This window comes from Gorilla gorilla, chromosome 9 (genome assembly GCF_029281585.2).
Source record: "Gorilla gorilla gorilla isolate KB3781 chromosome 9, NHGRI_mGorGor1-v2.1_pri, whole genome shotgun sequence".
In the NCBI taxonomy this organism is placed as follows: domain Eukaryota; kingdom Metazoa; phylum Chordata; class Mammalia; order Primates; family Hominidae; genus Gorilla; species Gorilla gorilla.
Genome location: NC_073233.2, coordinates 13959373 through 13978960, shown reverse-complemented (window position 1 = coordinate 13978960; position 19588 = coordinate 13959373). Strand labels below are relative to the sequence as shown.

General features: G+C 45.4%; 1 protein-coding gene across 19 annotated transcripts in view; it reads right to left on the bottom strand.

Moving 5' to 3' along the window:
• The window catches only part of PPFIBP2 (PPFIA binding protein 2), a 145011-nt gene that overhangs the window by 20342 nt on the left and 105081 nt on the right, over positions 1-19588 (bottom strand). For all 19 annotated transcript variants that reach the window (XM_055355327.2, XM_055355323.2, XM_055355324.2 and 16 more), the window contains 8 exons: positions 15129-15221; positions 10278-10392; positions 7822-7883; positions 6634-6709; positions 5122-5225; positions 3215-3282; positions 1596-1653; positions 553-594 (listed from right to left, as the gene is read on the bottom strand). In XM_055355327.2, the coding sequence (XP_055211302.1) occupies positions 553-594; positions 1596-1653; positions 3215-3282; positions 5122-5225; positions 6634-6709; positions 7822-7883; positions 10278-10392; positions 15129-15221 (618 nt within the window). The remainder of the gene's footprint in view (positions 1-552; positions 595-1595; positions 1654-3214; positions 3283-5121; positions 5226-6633; positions 6710-7821; positions 7884-10277; positions 10393-15128; positions 15222-19588) is intronic.

Genomic DNA, 19588 nt, shown 5'->3' with positions numbered 1-19588 from the left:
GGTTGGGTGTGGCTGAAATCATGCTAATTATATGAATCTTCATTTCTTTATGGGCTCAACATTTTGTGCACTGGCCTAAAAACTTAATCCTCTTCCACAACAGGCTTCCCTGGAGAAAATCAATCCTAATGGAATTTTTATAACATGACTTGTTCATCAAAGCGGGACTGAGGGTACACTTGTGTTTTTTTAACCGTGACATATCAGCACAGAAAGGATGAGAGCTGTCACGTTCTTCAGTGTGCTGAGATCATAGCAATCCCCTTCCCAGTGATTAAATCTAGATTACTTTGTTAAAGATTAATTTTTCTGAGCCTATAAAATGGAGGTGATAATAATAAATCCTGTCCCACAGATAATGATAGCAAAAGCATATTAAATAGCTGAGTGCACATAAAAATAAAATGGGAGAGAAAAGTTGCGTCTTTCCTCTTGCCCTCTTACTCCTTACAGTTAGCACATTTTAAGGTTATGAAAACTATGACTTGATAAATTAAAATACTAGCAAACAGTGTAACCACAAATAGACGACGGGGCATGAAGTCAATGTACCTTGGTTTCTAACACCGGGAAGGGCTGGTTCCCATCCATACACTATGGAGTAACATGAGGATTTCGTTTATGTGGAGAAAAAGAGACTTGTGTTATTCACAAACAGCAACAACTCACGACTACCTGTTTGCTTAAATCTGAAAGGCGCATCCCCTCCCTCCACATCTTCATGTCAAGTAATCACCATCCAGGGCAGGAAAGATCCCTGTCCAACTCCATGGACAGATGTCCTGGGCAGCTGCCAGCAACATGACCATGGCAACCGAGAGACACGTGACCATGGGAGCAGAGCCACTGAATGATCCCAGGGCTCCTGCAGACTTCAGCCTTTATGGTTCTCCACTGTATCAACAAGGAGGCTGATGAACATTATTGGAGACCAAGGGATGGTATGCAGCACAGGCTCACTGAAGGGTCTCTATCAGGGCAGGCTCCCTTGGTCTCTAATGACCAAGCTCAAGAGCCTGCTACTGTCCCCTGCAGCATGAGGTCCACCCACATGATCAAGGGCTACTCCTATATAAGGAGCCACAAAACCCTCCTCCTCCATCTTTCCAGACTCTTACAACAGCTCACTCTCCAACATCCTGATGATCCCACATCTTTCCTTGGGATCATCTCCTTTATTCACATTAATTCATCATTAAAAAATCTATACGATGTCCCTAAGTGCCCCAGGGATATAGGACTAGTAGTCAAGATCTTCCCTGGCTTGATCTGTCTCATGGCTCTGACCTTACCTCCTCCTACTCTCCACCATTTTCCAAAACCTGCTATTGCTCAGCAGACTCTAACCAAGCTTTGCTGATCTCAGCATCTTCTCTCATCAACTCCAGGCAACATCTCCTGAATTGTCCTTCTTCTAAGATGCTTTGGGCCACACCCAGTTAATTTTCTCAAAATGTTCATGTAATTCCTGCTTCCTCCACAACTTTATAAAATCCTCTACAAGGTAGGGACCAGGACCTGCCTGTATATCCCAGTACTATGCTAGGCCCAAAAAAGTAACTCAGTCATCTTTAAGGATAGGTTGATGAGCCGACCTTATCCACAGATTCACTTCTCAAGTCTTCTAGACTACAAGAGAGCTTTTTCTGAGCCCTGAAAAAAACACAAAAGAAAGAAATAGTTATGAGAAGGAGGTACATGTTATCACTCATGCAGAGGACATTTCAAATGCTTAACCGGTGGTCTTGGGCTTAGGTTCAAAGTCAAGAAAAAAAAAATACCCTCTCATAATAGCCTTTACATACAAAATGAAACTGGCCCACCTTGGGGGATAGACTGGTCCAATAATGTGTTAGTAAGGGCATGACAGGGTCACTTAAATCCAAATGAAATGTTCTTGGCATTGCACAAAAAGCCAGAATACACTCAATTCTGCTGCACTGAGGTGACAATTGTGTGGTCATAAAAGGCCAAGGTCTACAGTGTCAAAAGAGGGGAAAGGTGCTGATGCTGGGCTTGTCTGAGTCTAAGAGTAATCCAGGGAGCAGGGACCTGGGCCTCCTTAGAGTGGAGATGAACATATTAACCAGCCATGGCTCCAGAACATCACTTGCTAGGACCCTTCCACACTCTGCTCTAGATCTGCACGCCCATCTAGGCTGCTCAGACTCATCTGGCTCTCTCAGGGTCTATTTTGCAGAGAAAGGCACCAAATGTGTCAAGAGGCAATGCCACCAGTGGTCACAAGGGTAACCTGTGCCAAGTCTCCTTGGCAGTCATATTTCTCAGATTATACGAGTAAGTCATCATTTTAAAAAATATTAGTCTCTTGTAAATCTGGTCAGTCTGAGTTCCTTCGTGTTGACCTTTCCCTCAGTGAACTCACAAACCACAATTCTTATTTTCCAAAACTAAGGACTGCCTGATCAACTTCTCTAACATTACCATTTTCCTCTGGGCTAAAGGCTCAAGGGAACAACTGCTTTCTGGAAAGTGGACTCAGAGTGCAGGCTCTGGAGACTCAGCACCATTCTGGGGAGTTTCTGTGATGCTTGTGGTCATCTGCCCCAACACCTTAGCTGAAAGGCAGCCTGGTAGTGGTTGCCAGTACCTTGGTAGTGAAGCCTCCATGTCTCCCTTACATGGGGCTCAATTTCAAAATGTGTGCTAAAGTACAGACATAGGGAACTAGATTTAGGTTTATTTTAGAGGGAACAAGACAGATGGCAGTCAAACGACCTCAGAGGCGAGCCCATTATTAGTTCATTGTTGTGAAGCATCCTTAAAGCAATTAGACCAATTGCTATGAGAAGACATGGCCTTCCCTAGAAAGCTTCGATTGTCAAAGGGCTAAATTCACTCTAAGAGCAGGAGGCAGAGGCTGACAAAAGGAACACACATCACGGGATGCTCTCAGCTCTGAGGAGCTGCTATAAGACACAGATGAGTTGCAGCCACCTCTCCTCTGAGGCTCTAATCCTTGGCCAGATCCTTTCTCAGTGACAATGATCCACACCCTCAGCCTGAAGGATGAGAAGCCCTTCTGTGGCCAAAAGAGGTAGCCCTGGTTTGTAACTGCCCTAACAACAGAGGGGCAGGTGCACCTAGGACTCAGTGGCCATGCTCACCATTCACAGTCATCACCATCTACTTCGGCAGCCCCAAGGCAAGCCTGAGAGCACAGTGGCTGTGGGGAAATGCCCAGGCCTCTTACCTGGTTTCCAGTGATTTCTGTGGCAATGGAGGTGGCCCCACTGTAGGAGAGCTACATCTTGGAGGCATCTGCACCAGAGACAGAAGAGTCATGGTAGAGGACAGTCTGTTTGGGGACCACCCACCATCTTTCCCCCTGCTTCACATGATTCCTTTTAGGGAGACATTTCCTCCCTGGGTGCAGCCATGGTGGATACATCATTATAGATGCCTTGCTCTTTCAAGATGCAAGGGGGTGTGGTAGGCCTATCAGTCCATCTGGGCCAGCTTGCCTCTCCTTCCTGGACCCTAGAGCTTAGATCATGTTCATATCCCAGTAGTACAGTCCTGAGACCTGGGTTCTTGGGCTTTTTCTGCTCCTTCCCTTTCTGATCTTGGTTCCTCAGCTTTTCCTTTCATTCAGCGAGCCACTGCACACTCTTTTAAAAACATTCTTTTTGGCTTAGGTTAGCCAGAGCCAAATTTTGTTGCTTTCAATGAGAAAATCCCATTTGATATGCTCACCCGACAAACATCAGCAACATCTACTCCCTGCCAGGCCCTGTGCCAGGTCTGGAGCAAGCACTCCCCACATCTGGGAGACAGACAAGTACCCTAGGATAACAGAATAATGTGCAATGCTCTTATGGCTCCAACACCTGTAACACAATATGGGAATAGTGGGAGAGACGGGCTCCCTCTCACTAGAGGGAAGGCTGAGAAAGCTTTAGAGAGGAGAAAAGCTGAGCTGAATTTTGAGAAATGAGAACTGGTTAAGGCAAGAAAGGAAAGAACATTACAGGGGAAAAGACCATGAGCTAATGATGGTATGAAATAATACAGTCCCGTGTCTTCAGTATTGTACCTACCACAACATTGTGCCTTCAGCAGTGCACCTAGCATCACAGGCGGAGCCACCTTGAGCTAATGGAGGTTATGAAAGAACACAGTCCCATGTCTCCAGTACTGCCTCTTTTCTCTAGATCCTAGCATCCTCTTGGTCTACTATAACAACAACCCTGGCATTATAGTATAGTTTTAAATACCTGGGCATTGTGGTCAGACCTGGGTTCAAGTCCATATTCTGCCAGATACAATGTTCATCACAGTGACCACGTGGAGGTATCCAGTAAGACTTGGTAAGACTTGGACACTGCTATTCTGTAATTGCCAGCAATCTGGGGTGCTTGTTCTGAGTCAATAACTGGCTCACTGGATGATGCTTTTGCTCCTTAATTAAAAAGGTTGAACTGAAGCACTAAGATTCTTTTCAATTTGATAGTCTGAAGTTTTCAGGAATCTTTTGGACCCTAGGCTGAAGCCCCTCCTTCACCTGAGGTCTTGTTTATTTGTTTATTTGTATCTAGCTTAAGTCTAGAGAGATTCATACAATAGGACCAGATTTTAAACAAACGAAATAGATGAGAAGGAAAATCTGTGTCCTGGCTATAGGGGCTGAAGGGCGTATCTGTCAAGCAGGAATGCAGCATTTCAGAGGTTGCAGTTAATTCCTCTAAATGAGCAAGACATGTTCGTTCATTCAACAAATATTTGTTGAATTCTACTGGGTATCGGGCATTACTGCAGACCTTGGAGAAAGGGTGGTAGATAAATCAAACACCACCTTTGGTCTATGCTTACATTCCAGAGAAAAAAAAAGATAAAAATAAACTAGGAGCCTGATTAAAAAGGAGAACTCCTATCCTTGAAAGTTCCAGTATCCACCATGCTGCCTCCAACCAGAGCACAGCCCAGAGCCTCAGCCTCTTGCTCCCCTATCCCCATCACAGCCTGAGGGGCACTTTATTAATTTAAGTATTCACCTGCCAAGACGTGTACCTGACACGTGTCTGACTAGATCCTCCCTCAAGCTCAGGGCAAGCTCGGAGGACCTGCTGAAACCCTACATCATGGATGGAAACACAGTACCTCTTGTTTAAATAATTCTTCAGGGTCCTTATTTGTAGCGTTCCACTTCCTGAAACCTCCCTCCGGTTCTTCTTCATTGATTGAGAGAGTTCTCTCCGAAGGCCCTGCAAGCATTAACATAGTAAGACTGAATTGTTGAATTCATGTTCAGAAACCTATAATCGTACCACAAAATTCTAATATTGTTTCTCCTTCATTAAGAAGGACTAAGAATTATATAAAGGGACAGTAAGAGTGTGATTCTGAAGATTCTTCAGGGCATCTGAGCAAGGGCTGGCATCAGGATCATTTCAAGGTCAAAGTTTATCTGCAGAACAGAGGTAATGTACCCCTGCCTCCAAACCTCTCACTCCTTAGCTATAGGCAATCAAGGCCCTGAGAGTGACTTGACCCATGATCTTAAAAAGAGGGCTGTGAGGCCAGGTGCTTTGGCTCACGCCTGTAATCTCAGCACTTTGGGAGGCTGAGGCAGGCGGATCACTTAAGGTCAGGAGTTCAAGTCTAGCCTGGTCGACATGTTGAAACCCCATCTCCACTAAAAATACAAAAATTAGCTAGGTATAGTGGCCGGTGCCTGTAATCCCGGCTACTCAGGAGGCTGAGGCACAAGAATTGCTTAAACTTGGGAGGCAGAAGTTACGGTGAGCTGAGATTGTGCCACTGCACTCCAACCTGGGTGACAGAGTAACTAACACTCCATCTCAAAAAAAAAAAAAAAAAAAAAGAAAAAAAAGAGGGCTGTGTGTGAGGGCTGGCAGAGGCCCTGGCCAGTGACCAGTCAGCCACATCCTGGCAGAGGCTCGGCTTCTTCCCAAGAAGCAGCAGAAGCTCAGCCAGAATCAGAGGTTCCTGAATATCCTTCAAAGCAGCCCTGTGCTGTGAAACAGCTGCTTCCTCAGGATTTATGATGGGAGCCCAGGCCAATGGCATGAACAATGAAGGCAGCCTGGCACATGCACCACTATGCCCATAAGAACCCTGATGCTGCTTGCATGTTGCATTCAGTCTGGGCAGCAAATATAAAACACAGCAGCTCTCTCTGTCCTGTGACTTCCTATAGCAACTCAGGCCCAGCAACTTGAGGAAGGCTCCCAGAGGGCCCTCTGAGTCTGCTGCGGAACTTTAGATTTTCTAGGAGGTGGATGAGCTTTAATCCCCAATGATGGCACTGAGTTGATTTTTGATCCAGGTTTAACTGCACTTGCTGCCTCTAAGGTGTGTCCTGGGAAGATGCATAAGAGACCCTCCAAGGGTGGGGAATTCACAGGCTTTATATTCTTGGTGATCTGGATAGTCCCTGAAGGCCCTAAGCTGACTTCCATTGGGTAGTATTTCTGGAAATCAACAACTGCTAAGTTCTCATCATGCAGAAAAGTCTAAACAGCTCTGTTCTCCAGTAGGGAGTCTTCTCTGAAACAGAGGTGAAACAGCTGCTAGCAGAACTGCCCCTGGATTTAACACAGCTGATGGAATATCTTTCAGAGACAACGGTAGGATCGCCCTTGCTCTTACCTTGAGTGACCATCACAATCTCCTTTACCTTCCGGTACTGGTTTAACAGCCCCGTAAGCTCCTCTATCCGACGGTCCTGCCACAGTGCGAGTAGAGATTTAGATTAATGCCATGCTGGCATCTCAGATGATTTCATTTTGGAACCCACGCTATGTTCTGGGCACAAGGAGAAGAAATCCCACGTGGAACCAAAGGAAAAGAGTGTCCAGGCCCCATTCCACAGAGCTGGGATTTCAGTGGTCTCCCTCATAGGCATCTGCAGGCATTCACGCTCTACCTGAAGACTGTGAGTCATCTGAGACACCCTTCACAGGGCTTAAACATTTTCAGAAGCATGAAACTCACTGTCTCCCTATCTTCCTGAAGTGGTCATTGAAAGCTGCCTTCTGGTCCTAGTGTTGCCCTCTGGAGCGACACAAAAAAAGACTAAAATAAAGCTGTCATATTTATCTTAATATACTCATTTGTTCCCTAGGAGTCTGAGATACCTCATACTACAGAGGAAATTCCCAGAGAAGATCGTTTCTTTCAAGGCAAAGGCCTTGAAAGGAACTTGGGAGACCACACAGGTCATAGACAAACTTGGGTGTGAAAGCTGGCTGTGCTATTTACTAGTTACCTGACCTTGGGCCAAATTACTTAAGCACTCTGAGTCTGTTTCCTCATCTGTAAAATGCAGGGTTGTGATCCTCAGAGATGATGTTTATACCAGCCAGGCACTCTTTATTTATAGGGGTGGCTATTTATGACTGTGCCGAAATTAGATGCGAAGGATATAAGATGGCAGGGTAAACTGAGGCACTGCATACTGCCAAGTGTCTCTATGATGGTTCTATTGTCAGATCATGCACATGGGAGACTGGTGGGCTGTTTTGCTAGGAGTTCCAGCAGGAGCTATGATATTGGCAGTGATCACAGCAGTATTTTTTTCCCCCCACACCAGCAGGAACAGGCAGGGCTATAATCTGCCATTAGGAGATTCCATTTAGACAAACTTTCCAGTTATCAAAGCCAAAAACAGGTGGCTGAGGCCAAGTCTCTAGAAGGCATAAGTCTTTCTCCTGACATATCCCTATGTCAATGGCATGATAAGCATGGTCCTGTCCATAATATCAGAGACCAGCAGGGACCAAACACAGCCAGGGATGTAAGCATGGAAAAGACAGGACTACCCAATGACCATCTTACCTTATCTTCATTGGCAAGCAGCAAAGTTTCCATCCCCATTTTCAGACGTTGAATTTCTTGGTCTAAAAGAATTCAGGTATAGAAATAATTATTTATATAAATACAGACAGCTGTCCGCACTTGCTATGATGTCCCCCAAGTTCAAATGAAGACTTTCCATGTGAACATGGCTCCTTTAGTTCTTTAAAGAGGCCAGGATGGTGTCTGCCACAGAATCGGCCTCCTTAAATATTTGCTAGACTACTAAATGAAGGAAGCTAGTATTCTGTCTTCTCTTTTTAGACATTTATGGGCAAAATCAAAATGCCCATGTACTCGAGATGACAGAGGAAGCCAAAAATCTTTCAAAACCAACATCTCCTAAGAATATAGACATTTTTATCCTTTACAACTTGAGTAGGCATGCACCTGGGCTTCTGACTGGCTTTGAAGAAAATCATACAGTCTGACAAATTGTAGGAAGAGAATTTAACATTAAAAAAAATCTACAGTTGAGTGAAGACTGGGAAATAAAACTTATGTAAAAGAGTTGGTACTTGGCTTAATTTAAAATGATATAGTCAAAATTGACTAACAAATGTTTAGATGTATTGGGATATATACATATATGCAAATGCTGGGTTGAGGATAAACAATCTTATTTCATCATAAACCAGAATTTCCCTATGGGCTGAGAAATCTCTGTCGGTCTGTGGTGGAAAATCCAAGGCCTTTTCTCAGTTTGGACCCAAGAGGGACTCTGTTGATTCCTTAACTGTTTTGAAGAGCCTAAGGAAGCTGGAAGTCATTTGCCAGATACTCTAGGAATTGGCACATAGCTAGATTGTTCAAAGAAGGATCTATGCCTCTTCCTAAATGGGAATAGGGATGTCTATATTAAAAAAAAAAAAAAAAAGTACAAGGGAACAAATATATAGGCCTCCCATTTTCTTTTGGGATGCTTGTTATATCTAACAAGAATAGCAACAGTAGATCTATGGACTTTGTGTAAATAGTTGTGGAGATTCATTTTCAGAATAAAGTGGAGAATTGCTTGCTCATTATTTAGGCTCTAGGTAGCTAACATCAGCTCTGCAGCTCACTTTGCTGGGGAGGGCAGTAAGCTCTAGATGAAGACTGCCAACCCTGATCCACTGGTCAGAACCTACCTTCGGCAGCAAATGACCCAAGGACCAGCTCTAGAAAGTACCCAGTAATGGAGTGGGGTAGGGCCTGGGAGGCTTAGACTGTGGGGAGAGGAGGGGTAGACTGGGAAGGCTGCCTGGCCTAGAAGTTGTGGCATGGGGCACTCTCTGTCCAGGCTTAGCATCAGAGATAGTCCAGGGTGTCTTAGTAGAACCCAGCCTCTACAAGCAGGCCTTGGCAGGTAGGCAACACACCCAATGGCTTGGGCGGACACTGAGAAAAGCTAGGAGAGGGACGAGCACATTGATCACTAATTTCCTTCTCCAGCCTAAGCCATTGTTGCATGGCTTCCACACCCCAGCTGGGGATCCAAGCTAAGCTTGCAGTGCTGAGGCCAGGATGTGACTAGGTAGTGGCACCAATCCGTAGGACTATATGATCTTCAGCATTGCTCTGCAGCCTGGTAGTCCATGGATAAGTTGAAAGGTGTATGATCACTTTGTATACATGGCAAACAGCCATAAAGATTTATGTGTTCATTACAGTAGTTGAGGATTTATCCTCTATTTTTGATCAGCAAGACTTGAACTCCTCAGGGACCATTCACCATCCTTTCACTTATTCAAGAAGTATTTCTTAGGATCCTACAATGGGCCAAATATTGTGCTGGGCTTTGTAGATATGCTCTTAAACAAGAAAAATATAGTCCTTACCCCTGAGTGGGGATAACACACAACACTGGTAAGTTATAGTAAGTGCTAGGCAGGAAAAAGGAAGGATGATGAATTAGAGAATAATAGGACTGGGAGCACCTATTTGAGTTAGGGTGGCCAAGAAAGGTCTTTCTGAGAAGTAAGATTTGAAATCTCAAGAATGAAAAAGAACTGACTTGTTTCTGTAGTCTCAGGGCCTTATACAGGCATCAGGCAGATATCCATGAAATGACTGAGTAAATTTCTAAAGCCTCCCCTTTGGTGATGACACAAAAGTAAGGCCTTTCAATCAAATGAAAGAGTTAGGTATTTCCTACATTTTCAGTAAAAGCTCCAGAGGTGGCTGCACAGAACTTCTGTGCATCTGAGAAAAACCTTCTAGTTAGGGGAGGGTTCCATGGGAATGATTCCACAATAGCGCTGCATTATAGGGACACACACAAACACACAAACTGGTGCATCCATTCACTTGGCCATGCTTGCACACATACATGCATGTCCATTAGCATGGCTACACACACAAGCATATGCACACTCATTTATAGAAACACATGCTCACTTTTAAGAGTAGACCCAGGGACCCAGACAACTGCATTTTGTCAGAGTCAAGCTAGTCACCTCTCTCTGTGTGACTCTCACTGTGGAGAGCTGCTGTCCGGGAGAGCTGGCTGTGCAGACGCTCAATTTCTGCATCTTTCAGGGCCACCTGTTCTTGCAGCTGGGCGACTTCAGCCTGGAAGAGCAACAGAGGATCCCTACCAGGTCAGAAGGACTGCCAAATCATGATGAAGTGCCTCCCGTCAGAGTCCAGACCCCATCAGGCACCAGGGTGCATCAGGAATTAGGAGAAGAGGTGAGCAGGGGCTCACTGCCCTCTCCACAGGTGGAACTCTGCTGAGTGAACTCACTCTTCTAGGCCATCCTGGCCCTCCCCACGGCTCTGGCCATCAATGTGCTTCTTCCCCTGCATCTTCCTACCTGACCAGTTTCTCTCCCCTGCCCTGTGAGGATTAGGATTGTGATGAGGAGCTGGGATTGTGTGCAATGGGAGGGCTGTCCTTGGTGCAGAGGAGGATATCCTGGACATGGTCTTTCTTCTCCCAAGATACTCATACAGTAACATTTAGAAACACCACTGTAACAAGTGCATGCAGTTTTCATCTTTCCAACCCACAGAGAAAATGCAGCGGAAGCCAAATCACCACTGCTGAAGAAAAGGTAAGCCAAGGGCTCCCTCCCTCCACACGCTCCTACCCTTTGGGTACAGTCACTGCCTCTGCCCAACCTCCAGGCATGTGTGCACGCTCACTCATATACAGATGTACAAGCATTCAGGAGTGCTTCATTTACATACTTTTGCAAAAAAAAAACATTGTATACACAGCTCATAAGTACACACATACGTTCATATTTGCACACAAACAGGCAGCTGCACTAGATGGTTCCCATGTTGCCATTAAGTAGTGCAGGTTAAATTCCACACACAACACTAGGTGTGGTTGTTCATGCTTTCCCATACTCATCAGGAGATCAGAATTGTATAGGTCCTGTCCGAAGAGGTACCTGGATTTTGGAGTCAAACAAACCTTGATTCTCTCATTTCCTAGTTGGGTGACCTTGGGCAAGTAAGTTAACCTTTCTGAGTCTCAGCTCATCTATAAAATGGGAAAAACTACACCTACTTCATGGGACTGCAATTAGGTTTAAGATAATGGTTATGAACAACCTAGTCCAATATTTAGTATATACTAAGTGCTCAGTAAATGCTACTGCTATTTGCTCCTCTCATCCTATTCTTTTCTTTGTGGATAATCGGTTCAATTCTCTCAGCATCAAACCAGGTAAGAAAAGGGATGAGCATCGACCGTGGAGCCGGTCAATAAAAGACAGCAAAGGCTTCTCCTCTGGCCACCCCTTCCCCATGTGTTGGCCCAATCATGTCCCACTTTGGTCCTCAAGGTTATAGTATGGGCTGTTCAATTCCACAAAGGCCCAAGTTAATATCTGAACAACCCCAAGTAATTAAATGAGTACTGGCCCTGTTGGCAACTCTGTTGCTGGACAGGCCTTGTGTTCAGTTTCAGCACATGGACTGAGCACCCACCCTGATCAGCCCCCATGCTCACTGCTTTCTTACATCAAACCCTCACAAGCAACCACCCGAGGAAACAATATCTCCGTAAGTCATCAGGGAGAAAACGGGAGTAGTACAAGATTCTGTGTCAGTCACAGAGCTACTCGGTGACCAGGCCAGGATGCAAACCCTGGCCTGCCTGCTCCAATGTCAGGGCTCCACCCACCACCGTGTGTCTGCTTCTGAGTTAACAGGACAGATGAAGGCCACTCTTACCAGGCTCGGGCTCCCTGAGCCCACCGCAAGGGTTTCTGAATAACCTTCCCTAACATCCCCCAAATGGGACAGGGATGACCATATAAAGAGATGACAAGGGGTAGGGTTTCCTTATTCCAAAGTTCATAATGAAGCACTGTCCCTCCACTCTGGGCTCCACTCACAGAGGCCAAGAGCTGGGTCCTGCTGTGTAACCCACTTTCTGAGACATGCAGCTATGGAGCAGTTTATCAGAGCTCACTCAGGGCAAAGATGCCCATGGGCTTATGACTCATGGTGACAATGGCTTCTGAAGATATTAGCTTTGGGACTCTCAACCTCCATTTCTACAAAGGCCAGATGATTCTTGAAAGATATTCCTTTAACTTTTCTTGCACCTCTCCATGCCCATTTCTCCCTTTCTTTGTGGACAGGATGGGCACTGGTCTCTGTTAGAAATCTGGATACCTGATGCTTGTCTGCTGGCCCCACAGTTGGGAATTCAGCAATGTGGACCGATCAAGACAGAATCTAGCACGTGGCACTGTGAGGGCTCTCCTTCCTGAGCCCTGCCTCTATGGGAGGTCCTGTAGGTATATACCATGGACCCTACAGACCAAGCGACTGGGCCCAACCTGCCTTGTGCCAATTTCCACAGAAATAGGCCAGAAACTATAGGTGCTCTGTTATCCTTTGAGCGATCTCTGTCTCTGCAGTTGGGAAGGCCAAGAACAGTCCAGAGACCTTCTACTTGACTGTGTATGCTACTGCCACTGTTCCTATGGCCACAGTCACCATGGCTAGGGCTGTGTGGCACAAGGTCTGAGATAGCTATGCAGACAGGCAGTTGGGCAGAGACGGATGCTCTGGGTCCCTGCAAGTGCCGTGCCTCATTAAACCCAGGGACCATGCCCTACTGCCATTGCACTGGGAGATGAATCCCCTTCAGAGACTGAGAGGCCTTAAGCAGAAAAGTGAAAAACTTCCAAAAACAGTGCTGGTTTTCTCTGCAGGGAATCAGGATGATGTTGGAAACAACATGAAGGCACGGGAATGACAGAGACCCAGATGTGAACCTCAGCTTGGCCACGCTGAGCCTCTGTTTCCTTCCCAGTCAAGTGAGAATAAAAAAACATATACCTCACTGGGTGATTTTATGGATGATAAAATGTGTGCAAATAGCTTGGTACATTCTGGCACATAGGAAGTGCTCCACACCTGGTAGTTATTAAATAACCCTTAGCATCTCAAAGGTCTACATGCCAAGGCAAAGAGCTGGGGTGTTAAAAAGAAAAGTGTTATTTGGTTTTATGACAGAGGGCGGTATGTACAACTTCAAAGGTTTCCCCAAGACAGGGCTTGTTTGAGTGGGGTGTTGTGATGGAAGGTTCTGAGCTACTGGACAAAACCAGTGCCCCTAGAGCTGGTGCCTGTGAAGCATACACATACAAAACTACACTCAGATACACACAGGCCAGGACACAGATGGGTCTGACTGCCCAGGCTTGGTACCAAATAGCTGTAAAATCTTGGGAAAGTTAATCTCTCTGTACATCCATTTCATTATCTGTAAAATGGTTAATCAAATGATTTTATATTTATACACTATATTACATAAATATTTATATATGTTCAGTGCTTTTGATAACATGAGAAGTCATAAAATTTTAAATAACAGCATGATATAAATTGCATGTAAATTATCAACAATAAAAGTTAAGAGACAGAGACACTGAGATAGAGAGACCCTGATGTTTGAATATTTGTTCCTGCTAAATCTCCTGTTGAATTGTAATCCCCAATATTGGAGGTGGGCCCTGGTAGGAGGTGAATGGATCATGGGGATAGATTTCTCACGAATGGTGGCACCACCCTCTTGGTGCTGTCCTCGCAACTGTGAGTGAGTTCTCACGAGATCTGGTGGTTTAAAAGCTTGTGGCACCTCCTCTCCTCTCTCTCACTTGCTCCTGCTTTTTCCTTCTGCCATGATTGAAAACTCCCTGAGGCTTCACTAGAAGCTGAGCAGATGTGACCACCATGCTTCCTGTAAAACCTGCAGTACCCTGAGCCAATTAAACCTCTTCTTTATAAATTACCTAGTCTAAGCTATTTACTTGTAGCAATGCAAGAATGGCCTAACACAGACCTAAAACAGAAGAGAATAATACACGGAAGGAAATATTAGCAATGGTAGTGCCTGGGTGGTATGAGTGCTTTTTATTCCTTTAATTTTTTATGGTTTGAAAATTCTCTATAGTGTGTGTTATTGTTTTTATAATAATTAGCAACTAACTTGCACAAAAAATAAAAATACAAACTAGAAGTTAAGAAAACTCTAATAAAAACATCCAGTAATGCCCTTGGGTGGCACTGCAGACACAGTAGGGGAAGGCAGGTGTGAGCCTCCCACCTCCCCATACTCCCAAAGGAAACCTAACTGTAGCCTAATGTAAACTTCCTGAAATTTAAATAACAATTCAACGTTTTAAAATCCAATGTGCAGGCCAAAAAAATTCATGGGCTGAATGTAACCCACTAGTTTTGATCTCTGCACTTTAGTATAGGAAAAGAAGGAAGAAACAAAGGGGAGAGGGAAGAAATTTATTTCACAATAGAATTTATTATTGGTGTCCTTTAAATTGCAGGCTCCCTAGTTTAAGAGAAACATGATTTGATTGAAGAAATAATTCGAAGTTTATGTCATTTTTAGGAATATATTTTGTGCCAAATATAAAGCATGCCTATTTTTTTGAAAAACTGATTCTAGAAGGGACTACTGAATTTAAAATGATGCATCCAAGATCTGCTTTAGGACTCATGATTCACTGCCTGCCACTCACCTGCTCTCCCCACTCCTAGCCCCTTCTTGGCCCAGCTTCAGCCAGGTGCTATGGGGTGCAGGGAGAGGAAGCAGACTGGGTTACTACAATTGACCAATTCATAATCTCATGGGCATTCTCCATGAGGATCTTTCCTGGATCAAGTCTGTCTGCTGCACCATCTGGGCACTGCTGTGTGTCCACACTGGAGGGTTGATTTGCATTTTCAAACTTAGGCTACTGGAAACCCCCAAGTTGGAATGCAGACCCTCCCCACAAGGCCCTCATACTCTCTCCATAAGCATCAGGAGTGCCGTTTACCTTAGTGGCCTTTAGCTTCCATTCATACTGATTCCTTTCATTTTCCAACTCTTCCACTTTGATTTTGAGGTGCCTGAGCTCTTGCAGTAACTCCTAGAAGGATGAGGGAGAAAGACAAAGTTCTGATGGTTAAAAGATGTGCTCTCGATTTACCAACCTGGTTAAGCTCATGCATAGGGGGTGCAGCAACCACATCAAGCTCCACGTAACAGCTTTAATCTTCAAACATGTCCCTTGTTTCAGGAAAGCTGTATGGCCGTTAAAAAACAAAGGCCAGGGAGTTCCAGACATAAGAAAGTGAAAACTTTCCTTTTAGTTTTAGAACCTGTTCTGCCTGTCCCTTTCTCTGACATCTATGTCCTCTGTGGGGTATGCCAACATCACACACATGAGTATAGGCAGGCAGGCGAGGCTTCGGAGTGGGAAGAATAGAGATGCTGAAATGAGGCAGCTTCTTCCCTGTGATGCAAAGTAGTAGGAAGCAGGCTAATTGGGAGCATCTCTCTGTGCTGGGAGTGAAGGAAGATAGAAGAGGGGGCCTGTGATCCTGAAAGGCCTCATAGAGGAACCCTAAGGGAACAAATGTTAAGGGCCAAATATAGATGCCAAAATGGGTGTTCCAGTTCAGAGGAAGAGATTGATTTGAAGAAAGAAGGGAGGGAGAAGGCATCCAGGGAGGAGTAAAGATAGGAGACAGAAAGGGAGATAACTCATGGGGCTGGAGCTGAGGGTGTAGGCACACAGTGGAAGATGAGGCTGGGAAGTTAAGGTGAGGCCCTAAGGTAAAGGCTTGAGGATGAGAATACATATGATGAGTTCCGATGCCATTCTTTGGGCAGTAGGGAGTCACTGAAGGTTGCTGAGTGGGGAAGTGACACAAACAATTCTCTCTTACTCATTTAGCTAGTAAGTGGTGGAGCTGGAATTTAAGCCCATATATTCTGACTCTAGGACCCTTGTTTGTGAAACTACTCCTTCTATAAAGATGACTCCACTAAGCACTGTTATCTTGAACCAAGATTTCCTTAACAGACAATTGGTCCTGCTGACTAGCTCCCATCAGAAGAATTGGCATAAAGATAATTATTTCCATAGGCTTTCTGAACTGCAGTCTCACACAACAAACTTCCTACTTAACATCACATGGATGCTGCATAGGCACCTCCAGACTGTCAGGTGCCAAGTGGAATGCTCAACTCCCCTCCTAGTTACACTCACCTCACTAAATGCCATATCCATCTATCTAACGGCCTATCCAGAAACACAGGATCTATCTTCTGCATCTCCCTCTCCTTCCTCCCCTATGTATGCAATTCGTCCCCAAGCTTTATTAATTCTACTTCCAGGAAGACAACTTGAATGTCTCATTTCTTTCCCACTCAGGCACCACCACTCTGGTCTAGCAATTAGCACTGACAGCCTGGACAGTCGATTCATTGGTTGCTCCTCTGTTGTCTTGCTCCTCTCAAAGCAATTGACCCCATGGCATCTGGGGGAGTGATATGATCAAACCATACATCAGATCATGGCACTCCCATGCTTCTCAAAGCTCATAAACTTCAACCCGTGACCTGACAGCCCCCTGCCTGCCTCTTGGATCACTCTTTCTCCCTAGTTATGCTCTAGCCACATGGATAATTTTCAGTTCCTCTCTCCAACTTAGGTCTTCGCAGACAACATTCCCTCTGTCTGGAATTTTCTGCCGGGTTAACTCCTGCCCATCCTTCAGGTCTCCCTGAGTAAAGCTATCCTGACCTCCCTACTATATCAGGCCCCCCTGCTATATTCTCTTGTTGTACTCTGTGTACCTCCTACGTAATTTGCAATTAAATATTTATTTGTATGACAGCTAATAGCTAGCTCTCCTACTAAACTGTAAACTCCATGAGGTATTTGCTAACCTCTGATTATCCTGCAGTGCCTGGCACATAGTAGGTGTATACTATTTGTCAATGAATGCACACATGAAACTTAAGTCATTATTTAACTGGCCTGGAGGTCTTGGCCTTCTGAGATAATCCACCACAAAGTTGACATTGCTTACCCTTGAATTTTGTAGGGTCATTTTTTAAGATTGCCTTGTAGTTGAGGTGAGCATATGCTGATGCCCGTTAAAAACAAGACAAAAAAAAAAAAAAAACTTCTGGCCTGGCATGGTGGCTCACGCCTGTAATCCCAGCACTTTGGGAAGCCGAGGTGGGTGGATCACTTGAGATCAGGAGTTCGAAACCAGCCTGGCTAACATGGTGAAACCCTATCTCTACTAAAAACACAAAAATTAGCCGGGTATGGTGACAAGTGCCTGTAATCCCAGCTAAAAAAAAAAAAAAGAAAAAGAAAACTTCTCAGCTAAGGTTATTGCATCCATGATCTGCATCACTGGATGTCAAGGCCTCAGATACCTGCTTCGACTTGCAGCAGACCCAGAGTCATTCTCTGAGAACATTATTGGCCCTGCCTGAGAGGCTCCAATGCCCACAAGTTGAGGGTTCTTCTGCTCAGCCTTGTATCCTAGCCAGATTACTCAGTTTGTTGGAGAGGGTGTCAGGCCAGCTGATATCAGAATCAGAAGTGTGCAGGTTCCTACTGCCTGAGGGGCTGCCACTGTGGGTATACAGAAATCATCCTCTCCAGGCTCCGTGACCTCTGGAACATCCTCTTCCTTCTATGTTACTTGTTGTCCATCATTGACTACCAACATTAGTACACACACGTTTTTCCTTCCTTTAAAAGTCTTGCTGGAGTAACCTACTCAACATAGGTCATGCGCCAACACCCTCTCAAGGCTTCTCTATCCAAGTCTACATTTACATCTTGACTTTCCTATTTCCCCCCTGTCCTTTAATGCAGCAGGAAATCTTTCCAACCAAATCCCTTCCCGCAACACCTATGTCTAGATTTTCAACAGGCTCCCTAATTGAGTATGGACCATAGTAACTTCCTACAGAGCCAGGGTATCCTCTGTAGTACTCATGGCTGCTGTGACCTCGGTCTTTTCTTGGGGGGCTTCCAAGTCCTCTTCAACAGTAGGCCTCCTTCGAGGCATAGGGTTGTCTCTGCTGAAGCTGCCATCACCTGCCATCAGCAGAGTCATAGAGGACCAGGTTACCCCCCGTGTGGAGAGCCAAGTCCAGAATCCCAGTCAGATAGAGCCTCACATGGCCCTGTTGTTCTAAAATCACCCTGATGTGATTATGTGGGGGGGATTTTTCCTGGAAATTCAGATGATGACTTAATTATTCACAGCATATGAAAACCTGTATTTTATTTTTTCACTGGGGGTAAACCTCTTTGAACATAAACTTGAAAGGATTCTTTTTCATAATACTTCTTTTCCTTAAAAAAAAAATCATGTGAAACAAAAGTTTGTTTAATCTCCCAGCCTGGGAGGAGGAATCAGTATCTGAGTCACATACCTGGGAAGGGGAATCATGAGGCTTCCTGTGGCACAAATGCCCCATCACTCGGAGCACCTGGTGCACCTCATTCCCAGCCCTAAAGGAGATGAGTGCCACCTGTTTGAGGGTTGGCCTCACCTGCTCAGACCCTGCTCAGTGAGGGTCACTGAGCTTACCTCACATCCCAAGAGGATTGAGTGAGTCCAAGCTCTGCCCAGAGGTAACAACAGATCCGTGCCAAGCCACTGCACTCTGTTCTGGTTAGGAGAAACCCCAGCCCCTCCACCAGTGAAATGCCCCACACACGCATGCTCTGATATACTTAAGTGTGGTTCCTACAGGTGACCCCTCCCAACAGGCACAGTCCTGGCTGCAGGGCTGGGGCTCGGCCACACCGTCGCTGGCCGCCACCTCCTCAGGGTGGTCCCTACTGAGTAACAGGCGCTCTTGAATCTGCCTGTGGATGTCCAGCTGCAGCCTACACATCTGCTCCTGCAGCTCACTGATCACATTCAGAACCGACTGTAGGAAGGAAAAGAAAGAAGAGAAAAGCACTCCAGGTCAGACAGCTCTCAGACGCAGAACTCCTTAAGAGAACAGCACAGAGGAAGTGTGCATGGGGCAGGGAGCAGGTGGCACTCAGTGGTCACTGTCAACAGCCCTCCACTTTCCTCAACAGAACCAAAAGACATGGCATTTTTCCTCAGGCCTGCCCCATCCAGGTGCCTGTCTTGCAGTTCGAACAAATCCCCAACAGCTCCTTTGTGCCATACTGTTGTGTCAACACCGAGGCATGGAGTCTAGAAGAAACCCTTCATCCAAGCAGAAGCAATAGCAGAGATGGGTGCACACTGGGGCACACACACAAACACATCCTCTCTCCACATATGCATGATACACACACCGACTCCCCTTACCCAAACACCCAACGTGTCAGCACCTATGCACAGGCGACATATGGCACACATCACACTTATCCATGACAATATGTATCCAAACCCTGAACTCAGGCATCAATATGCCTATTTCAGTATATTCATCTTCTATTCCTCCATCCTGTCT